The 10,507-nt window shown below is 44.4% G+C and overlaps 1 protein-coding gene across 1 annotated transcript; it reads left to right on the top strand.

Annotated features, from left to right (window-relative positions):
* The first annotated feature begins 7,592 nt into the window (after window positions 1-7,592).
* On the top strand, window positions 7,593-10,272 carry rassf10a (Ras association domain family member 10a). Its single transcript, XM_070830750.1, has one exon. The coding sequence runs from the start codon at window positions 7,811-7,813 to the stop codon at window positions 9,251-9,253; it is 1,443 nt and encodes a 480-aa protein (XP_070686851.1). The 5' UTR covers window positions 7,593-7,810; the 3' UTR covers window positions 9,254-10,272.
* Window positions 10,273-10,507: the final 235 nt, after the last annotated feature.

Below are 10,507 nucleotides of genomic sequence, written 5' to 3'. Positions count from 1 at the left end.
TTTAACCTTTTTGTATGTTTTCTTTAAAAAAAAAAAAAACAGAATAGCTTCTAAACTTTGGGAAATTGTTTATTGATAGTAGCATATAGACTATATTTTAATTCCAGGAACACTATCTAAAATTTATGTTAATAAGAAAGTATAAGTGAAATTGAAAAATTCAGGTACCTTTTTGTGCAACGAGTGACTCTTCATCAAGATTGAATAAAAAAGCATGTTAAAGATTCTTAGATTTCAGTCCTGGCTGACTCGGTGATTGCCGCCGGCGCTAACCCTGGTTACAAACACACGATGCTTCCTGTGAGTGCTTCATAATAAAAGCCACTCTGTATTGTGTAAGTTTAATATTTTCAATATGAAGCAGCAGTAGAATTACCTTGATACAGCTCTGAGAAGGCTGTAGGAGCCTCACAGTAAACAATGAGGCTGATGGCAATTAGATACAATTTTGAACAGTAATGCTGAATCACATACATGGATTGTGAGGTAATTGAATCCAGCAGGAAGATGGCGGACTCCGCCACTAACGCCACAAAAAATGCTGCATTGAGAGGTAATTACAGCATTTAAAAAGATGATACATTGAATTGACAAATTGAGACCATAAAAAGTTTAATTTCATGAAAATCTTAAGGATTATAGCTGTAAATATCAAATATATTATGGTCAGTCCGTTGGGAAGCACTGTGAATCTTTAAAACTATAGACGCTGTCATTCATGGTGGGAAGGAAAGGTCTTAAGTAGTTAAAACAAACTTGTGATTTTCTGATCAGAAATGCTGAATAATTCAATATTCTTGCACCAGCTAACTTGAGCTTTAACATGTCCATCCTCAAAAAAGTTTAAAGCCTGAAATGTTATTACAGTACGTCCACATTTAAATTGAAGATTGCCCTGACCAGAGGCGTCGACACCTGTTTTTCATTTTTCCGTGTCAGGACAGCTCATTCAGTGCTCGTTTTCTACTCCCTTTAGTCAGTCCAGGACTGGTTTCTGCCAGTTAGATGATGTTATGTCAGAATTAAAGTCATTTATGAATCAAAAACCAAAAACTGTTGATGAAGTGTACTGTAGCAGGTGATGATCGGTGGTTCGTCTGTGTCATGCTCAGCAGAGTGAAGTGCCTTTGGTTGGGAACAGCAGTAAACATTTCTAAAATGTTTCACGCAAGTCCTGATAATTTGATGCTATCGACTGTGTACTGACAGGCATTTAAGGAACTCTTAATTAGATATCACATGCTCCAGTTTTCAGCGGGAGGGCTGGTTATCCAAATTCCATATTTAATGGATGTTTCTTGTTGTAATTTGTAGACAGTCGGCACTGAACCATCCTAAAGAATCTTTTTATTTCACACTAGATGTTAATGAGACACGTTGTTGTTCACTTGGTATCTGAGGCAGCCTTTACATGTATTTGCATTTGTGTGCTACATGCATGTGTGACAGGTTCTTGTAGAAACAGCTCGCCCACTACGTATCGTCTAGTGCCCTTTTTAGATAATGCAGCTTGGACTTGTTACCACTAGGGAGCACAAATTCTAATTTACGCATCATCACGTCCGTGCTGTAAAATCTGGTTGCTGCCATGTGCCCACTGTGGGAAGACACCCCCCCCCATTGGTAATGATGTGCTCTTCATAAACCCTAAAGGAATAGTTTGACATTTTGGGACGTACACTTGGACGAGCAGATTGATACGACTCTTGTGTCTGTATGTTAAGTGTGAGGTCAGAACCATGAGACCAGAAGTGGGGAAAAAGCAGGTCTGGTTCTGTCCAAAGATAACAAACTCCACCTACCAGCACCTCTAAAATGAACTCATGTTACATGTCATGTTTTGAATCCACACAAATACACGTAAAAAAAACAACAGTTTACCAGCGAGTTACCACTCCCTGCATTTAAATGTTCCTGTTACACTTTGGTTTTTGGATGGATTAGACAAACATGATTTAGAGGAGTTGGCAGATAGATTTCTTTACCTTTGAATGAAGCCGCTTCCCCATTTTCCAGTCTTTCTGCTAAGCTAAGCTAAGCGGGTTTCCCAAAACATTAAATTATTTCTTTAAAACTGAACTGAAAATAATTTCAGACATCACTATCTAACAATTACACATGGCCAAAAAACATGTCCGAACACGTGGTTTTAATCCAACAAGTAGTTATATCAGAGAAGTCATAACAAAGTTAGCCAGATAACTCAGTTAACCTGCGTCTTGGAACAGAGCCCAGACCTCCGTAAGGATGCTTGGTATTGTTCAGACTGCTGACAGACCCAGTGTCAGTGCCGTGTACACTAACAGACCAAAATCATGGTAACAAATGGGGTCCAAAGGTTCAACACATGGTAGTAATGAAGGATACAGCATGTGGATTAACTCAGTGCCAAGACTCAGGGCTTTGTTTGCTGTGTGACCAGCTGCGATGCTACGTGGTGTCCAGAATTCCCAGTCACATGAGAAATCTTAGGGCTACTTTTACCTTTTTACCAGATCTGGAATCAGTCGGCTGTCTAATATTTAGTCTTAAAAAGTAATGTCTCATGTCTGACTCAGATCTGCCAGGTGAGGGAAGCGTCAGTGTTTTACCTTTGTGCTGAAAACCGTTTAGATGTGCCATTGTCCAAAACCACTATGTTTTGACTCTATTTGTCTGTGGGTGTCTCTCAGGGTTGCAGCTACCTGTTGAACAAAACACAACCGTTTCGACACACTGGTGAATCATTGTGTCGGGACCCCCCCACCCACCACCCCCACCCTTTCAGCTTTCCCAGAGCTTTGTCTCACTCTACACTAGCTTGTTGTTTGCAGCCAGACTACTAGACCTTCACAGCACAGTACAAACATGTAACATGTACATGTTAACCTAACATGTGGCCTCAGAGGGGAAGATTTCGCAATAATGACCCTCTGTGTGGACAATATCTACCACCTGCTTACCAAAGACAGTCATCATGTGACATGAAAGACAGAGGAAAGGCGATTTATTACAAGCTGGAGTAACTTACAAGCTTCTGCCAAAAAATAGAGTTTCAAGGAAAAGGATTATCAGCAGAGAAACATTGTAGCTCACTGAAAAACTGTACTGATGAAGTAAGTAGAAAAGAAAATACACAAAGTTATGGAACCTGTTTTAGGAAAGTGTGCACTAACATGTTTTTGTCTTTTAAGACATTTTAATTTGACCTCGTACGGACACCTCTTATCATCTTGGTTGGCAGACTGAAGAAGCCCTGTATTGAAAGGCCACTGCAAACACATTTATTTAACTGCCCTAAACGTCTGGTAGACTTTACAAGGACGCAACTGTAGGACTTTACCGTTAAATGTCCATTCATCATAACCAACCAGAGGGTGTGCTCACACTACTAAAGCCACACAGAGCAGCGTATCCACGATGCCCAAAGGTCCTTCAAAGGTTTCACAGATGGGTTGACCTGCTGAGTTTCTGAATCATCGTCATCCGTGTTAATGTTAATGTCGTCTCGTGTGTACAAGTTGGATATTTATCTTCTTTTCCGAACCACGTGTGGCACAGAAATCCTGTCTGTAATCAATTCCAAAATGGCCTTGAATCTTTTCGCTCCGGTGCATGTGCAGCACACCTGCGTGTGCACTGAGGGTTTTTGATAAGGTGCTTTGTATAAAGGTGACAATAACATTTATTACAGATGTTGTGTATATCTTTGATATTCTAATGTTTATCCTATTTTGCGAAGAAGAGAGTACATTTAGGAAAATCCAAAAGCTAGTGATGTGTGTCTGTTGGTACTGCACAGGGTCTGATCTTTGCTTTGTAACTTTTTTTCCCTTCATGGCTAAAAGTATGTTAGATATTTTCTAGCTTTGTAGAGACTTTGTACGCATATGCTATTCAGTTTAAATAAATGGTCAGTTCCAAACTGTGCTCTGGGGTTTTGTCCTTACTGATTAGTCCTCATTAACAATCATATCCAGAGAACATGTATTTTTGTCAAATTTTATTAGAATTTAATACAATCTGTCATGCTGTAACCAGATTTTTACAATTAGGTCACATGATTATAACTCAGCCATCTCCATGACAACTGAGCCATCCACCGGTGAATGCTGTGAGCTGTGGTTAAAAGCAACAGAAAAAAGCTAGCAAGTGATCCTTCGGTTACAGTTTTTGTGAAATACCGGTAAAACCTGAAAAGTGCTTGATTTGTCCTGTCAGAACAGCTGACCTGTGTGTAAAGTGGCCTGGGCATCACATTGCCCCTCTGTTCCTGTCAGCTGTCGAGGTGGGCTTCAACACCGATGGCTCGCACAGGGTCAGTAAAGGGTGCGGAGAGGTGAGATCAACAAAAACGCAGCTCTTGAGAGCCTCTGGTGTTGTCTTACTGTTTGCTTATATACTGTGTATATGGTGAATTAAGTCAAACTGAAACTGACTGTTCTCTCTTTGCTTTTCTGCTCGCACTCATTCATCGGTTTTTACCCTCGGATCACATAAAACATGATTTGGGTGCGGTCCAGCTGTGCCCTACATGTCTCTCCGTCTGTCTCCTCTGTGTCCACCCGTCCTTCTGTCCACACTCACGTCCTCTCAGCAGTGACGGTCTCATCCCCTCTGTGTGCATAAGTGTGTTTGATGTCTGAGTAGAGGAGCTGGGTTTGACCTCTGAGTTACATGTTGTGTAACAAGTTACACTATAAAGTGAAGATGAACGTGCTGCTAAGTGAGTTTGTGGCCTGATGACACTCAGATTACTGAAAATATGAGACGATTAGACTTTTGAATTCTGTATAGAAGCAACAAGATAAGAGCAGATGAATGTAAGTCCAACAGTGGTGGAGGAAGTACTCAAGAACTTTTACTGCATTAAAAGTAGGAATACTGAGAATATTAGATAAAAAAACTGTTACAAGTAAAAGTCCTGCTCTGAAAATGTTACTTAAGTAAAAGCAAAAGATTTAGCATCAACTTATATGTAAAGTACCACAAGTAAAGTACTCATTATGCAGAATAGCCCATTTCTGAATGATATATATCATATTATTGGATTATTATCATTGATGAGTTAATAATGTGCTCAGCAGTTTAATGTTGCAGCTGGTAAATTTGGAGCCATACAGATAAAGTATCATGATTTTTTAGATAATTATATTTTGTATTGATAATCTGAATCTGCAAAGTAACTAAAGCTGTAGGATAAAATGTTTGGCCCCCAAACGCAGTGGAAGCAAAGTATAAAGCAGAAGAAGATAGACAAGTAAGGTACAAGCAGGTCAAATGTGTACATAAGTACAGTAATTAAATGTACATGTACTTAGTTTCTACCACTGGAGTTTCCTTTATGAACACCAGAGGGAGCTTTGCTCAAAGAGTTAAACCCACAGCTCCACGTCTCTATCAGTGACATGATTAACCTCAAACACCACTTTCTTGCATATGAACAGCCCCAATCGTTCGTATTCATTATGAAGTCAGGAGTCAGTGATACACCTCTGCATAATGTGAAAGGTGTTTTCAATCACAGAGGGGCTTCACACTCCAGCGTAGAGCTGCACAGTTTATCTGGGTGACAGTGGGCCTGTGATTTTCAGGAAGCCAAGCCTCTTCTTTTTGACACTTCATGTTTGGGTTAGCCGGACTTGCTTTTTCTTTTGCGGTCGCATGTATGGCGGTAACAGTGGAAGTACCAAACCCTTGACAACCAATAATAATAAGCAGGTCAGACGGACGTGATGACCTCACAGGAAATGAGATCAAAGATAAGACAAACATTCTGTTATCTGACATCCCAGACGCAGCTCCTGACAATCCTCTTTATCCAAATCTGGTGTGTTTGTAATGCATGCTCTGGATGTGCGTGCACATGCTGCTGGTGTTTGATGCGTCTGGATACGTGCATACACATTCTGTGTGTGCTTGTTCACATCCCCAGATGGTTTGCTAAACTCTTATTTTACCAACAAACCTGACCCGATGCATCACTCTGAGCCACGGACGGTCTAATGGCAGCCGCCGGGGATGAACACTTGCCATTAATGTGATGCTCACATACACCAAAACACCCCTAATGCAGATAAATCCTTTCATGAGTTCCATTGGCCACATCCTGGCCTGAAATAGTTGAAAGAGCAGATTACGGGGTCAGATGCTATAAGAGAAGCCCGCAGGGTGTAATAGATGGATTTCTTTATACTCAGTCCATCTGAGCTTTATCACAGTGAAACCTTCGGCTGTGTGGGGATTATGAAGATGAAGCAGCGTAACAATGCATGCTGCAGTGTAACAGTGCTGAGTAAGAGCTTCATCAGTCTTTTAGCTTCAGTGTGTGCTTCTTCTTGGCTTGTAACCTGGACTCATTATTTCTGGTTTTCCACTTCAACCATTCAGGGGGAAACACAAATATACAACAGTGATGGCGAGTCACACTGTCCTGAAACCCATAAAAGACATTTTTCCCCCCTCTTGTGCTGACTTAGGCACTAAAATCTGTCCCTTAAAGGCCCTAAAACCTGAGCGATTGATGATGAGTCCTGCTTGAACACAGATGTTACAACAGGTTTGGTTATTTCACGTTTATTTCAGTGAACTTTGTAAAGCACTATGAGACACTCTGTTGTGATATTGGGCTATACAAATAAAATTGAATTGAAATTGAAACCAAACGTGCGATACAGGCGCGTTTCTGTTTCGTCTGCCTCGTGTTGCTCGTGCTGACTTGGTGCTATATAGTCAGGTCTGATTAATATTGGATGTTCGAGAGAAGTCGTGAAGATTTGAAACAAAGTTTTTGGAGCAATCAAGTAAGAAGTTCTGTATTCTACATTTTTAGATGCCCTCAAACGTCATTATGTGACATTATGTTTACTGGCGTTATATTGTTACATATTGTTAGTGATGGAGGAGGCACACAGATCTTGACTTTAGTAAAAGTACACAATTAAGAGTAAAGGTCTTCCCTTCATAATCTTACTTCAGTAACGGTTCTTTCAAGTCTCATTAGTGTTTACAGTCGACCGGCCAAAAGGTCAAAGTAAAAACTTTCCTCTAATGTTTGCTGTTTGTTACATAATGGATATTTTTTACTTCTTTGAGCCTTATACAGTTATTTCAATGAATCATAGCAGGGTGAAGATCAAAACATGACAAAGGAGCCAGGAGCTTTTTTTTTTGTCTTCAACAATATCATGCGTGTTTTTATGCAGAGTTTTAATCTGCTGAGAAACTCAAGAAAGAAGAGTGTGTGTGTGTGTGTGTGTGTGGAGGGAGAGAGAGAGAGAGAGAGAGAGAGAGAGAGAGAGAGAGAGAGAGAGTGGCAGGGAGGCGTGTCCCAGCCGTTACAGCAGCCTCCTGTTCAGCCCCCCCCCCAAACACACACACACACACACACACACACACACACACACAGCAGAGCAGCCTGTCCGGACACGAGGACGCTCCTCTCCTGTGCGGAGCCGCGCGCAGGGCTCAGATCAGTCTGCCGGGGAGAGAGGGTGAGGTCCCGGCAGGCAGCCCGGGAACACACCGCTGGGGGAACATGAAGGGATGCTGCTGGACTGGAGAGCTCTTCACTGACGGTCCATCACGGCGGATCGACGTGACATGTTCGGACTTCTGAGGTGGGAACTGATCAGCAGCGACAGGAGCGCAGAGAATCTGTTTTTGGGTGAATGTTTTGCTTCTTATTTAGGCCAAACTAAGTTTAAAATTCAACTTGAAATGTGGTCAGAAATCTAAAGACTGCTTCGGTCTGCTTTGTTGTCTCAGTTGCCACAAGCAGACGCTCGGAGGACACGCTGTAGAAACTTTTTTGTGCGGGAGTTGCGGTGAGATGGAGGCGGAGGAGGGGAAGATCTCTGTGTGGGTCTGCCGGGAGGAGAAGCTGGTCTCCGGGCTGACGAAGCGCACCACCTGCGCCGACGTGGTCAAAGTGCTGCTGGAGGACCAGAACCTGCAGCAGGGCGCCTCGGCGGCGATGCTGTCCGGCTCCCCGCAGTCCTACTGCGTGGTGGAGAAATGGAGAGGCTTCGAGAGGATTTTACCCAACAAGACCAAGATCCTGCGGCTGTGGAGTGCGTGGGGGGACGAGCAGGAGAATGTCCGCTTCGTCCTGGTGAAGAACGAGGCTTCGCTGCCCAACAACGGGCCCCGCAGCGCCGAGGCCCGGGTGGTCCAGAGCCGGGACAGCGGCGGTCCGGGCGGGGTGCTCAAGGGCACCGCCAGGACCTGCTGGACCGCCGCTGCCGCTGCCGCTAATCTGTCCCAGGAGAAACAGAGGCGCATAGTCAGGAAGGCTTTCAGGAAGCTGGATAAGATTAACAAAAAGAAAGAGCAGGCTGTTTCTAAAGATAAAGGCTCGGTGGAGAAGATGGAGACGCTGGTTCACTTGGTGATCTCCCAGGACCACACCATCCGCCAGCAGATCCAGAGGATCAAGGAGCTGGACCGGGAGATCGAGCGGTACGAGGCCAAGGTGCACTTCGACCGCATCAAGAGACACGGGGTGAACTATGTGCAGGACACATACATGGTGGACTCCTCCGCGGAGGCGCCCGCTCCTTCGGACTGTAAGCGCAAAGCGGAGCGGCAGGACGCGCGGTGCACAGCGGAGGCGCTCGCGCAGTTCGAGGAGTACGCGCGCCGGTGTGAGGAGGTGGTGCGGCTGCAGGAGGAGCTGACGGAGCGCGAGGCGCTCGTGGAGAGCATCACCGGGGAGATCCAGGAGGAGCTCAACCGGCGGTGGATGAAGCGGCGGCGCGAGGAGAGAGGGGCGGAGGCGGCGAAGGACACAGACGGCGTCGCGGAGGAGATGAGCCTCGCCACGTCTGGCGCGCCAGCTGTGGAACCAGATGTGGAAAGTTTGTCCGAGAACGAGCTCGGGCTGGAGGAGGAGAGGATCAAAACGCAGCTGGACACCAGTCTGTACATCGGCCTGCGGCTGAAGACAGACCTGGACGCTATCAGGGGGGACTTGGACCTGAGTCTGGCACTCTGGGAGACCAAGGAGAGTGAACTTCTGGACCTACTGGCCAAAGTTGAGACCATGGAGCTAGAGCAGGTGAACAACCAAGCGACTGATGATGGTGAGGGAGAGCTGGGCGCAGTGAGCGCTGAGGCTGAGCCGGCGTCGGCAGAGAAGAGCAGCGGCTGGGTGGAGCAGGCCAGAGGTCTGTCCAAGGCCTGCAACACAAACGACGAGGACTCGGACACGGGCCTGAGCTCCATGCACAGCCAGGACTCCGACAACCCGCCTGTGTGCGAGTCACTGGTATAGAGCCACCCCTGGACTTTTATGCAAAATTCAAAGCCACAAACTCAGGGGCAGAAAATCAGTGTTGGCAATACTGGAAGACGGTCTTCCCTACCCAAAATGCACCTCAGTAGGGACACTGTAATTCTATAGCAATAATTCCTTTATGTAGTTGCACAATAAGCTAGGAGGGACAGCACGCTTGCAGAGGTTTGTTGGGCCATGCTGCTCCATAGCTGACCTTTGACCTCCACTAGGAGAGTCAACCAAGTACCACTTCTAAGAGAAATAGCCTAGAGGAGTATTATGATAAGCCACTTATAACCTGTAGTCTGCAATGAGGAACTAACTTTGAGGCGTAGTCGACCACAGGTTAACAAACAGTTAATAACAGCTTGCTTTAGCCAGGACAGTCGCAGAGGCGACTGGAACGTAAGGCGGAGTGTTTCAAAGTAGTTGTACGTAGGCCCAGTGGCCATAAACACACAGGTTTCCTTTAAAAGGTCATCATCTCGTGTACCTTAACGCATAGTAAAGTACAGTTAGGTCAGCTACAAACATACTGTGGAAGCTCGCTCAGTCACGCAAATGCACAATGGGATCTGAAATGAAAAGTTTGTGAATTGGAGTTGAAACACTGATCCGCATCCTATCTGCTGAGCAGAGTAGATCACGTCATATAGTCCCATCACTGTCTGTCTGGAAAGCACAAAAAGTCCTATTTATTTAACAGCGTGTTGGGCTGCTACCCTGTCCTGTCCTGATCAGCTTTCAAAGGTTGGATTTAAACATGAAGCTCTTTTGTGGCCATTTAACTGTCCACAGTTTAAAACAGTCGATCTTTGGCTTGTGACACGCAGTCAGCTTTCAGTTCTTCATCAGATGGTCTATATTTCAATGAGCTGTGAGCTTTTCACACAAGCAAAAATGGATTTTGCCTGCTCAGATTATTTCATTTGAATAATTACGGAGGCCTGAAGAGGTCAAAAAAGAAAGTCTGTCCTAAAAAAATAAAGGGCTTTAGTGTTTCCATTAATGTTGAAATGTGGAAAAACTGAAATATCCTGACTTTTTATTCTTAATATAGACCAAGCTCCAAAAAACACAGGATCCTACATTTCCTTTAACCCTATATTCCCACAATGCAATTTGATAGGGCCTTTAATTGGCCTGATGACATCACCAGGGTTACATTTTCAAATCTCCGTCCGGAGCAACAGAAAGCATGACTGTTCCTAGTGCTCAAACTGAATTTCATGTGTAAATGAATAAAGTGGA

Source organism: Pempheris klunzingeri, chromosome 5, assembly GCF_042242105.1.
Source record: "Pempheris klunzingeri isolate RE-2024b chromosome 5, fPemKlu1.hap1, whole genome shotgun sequence".
Lineage (NCBI taxonomy): Eukaryota > Metazoa > Chordata > Actinopteri > Acropomatiformes > Pempheridae > Pempheris > Pempheris klunzingeri.
The sequence above is the reverse complement of the archived record's forward strand: the minus strand, read 5'-3'. Positions and strand labels throughout refer to the sequence as shown.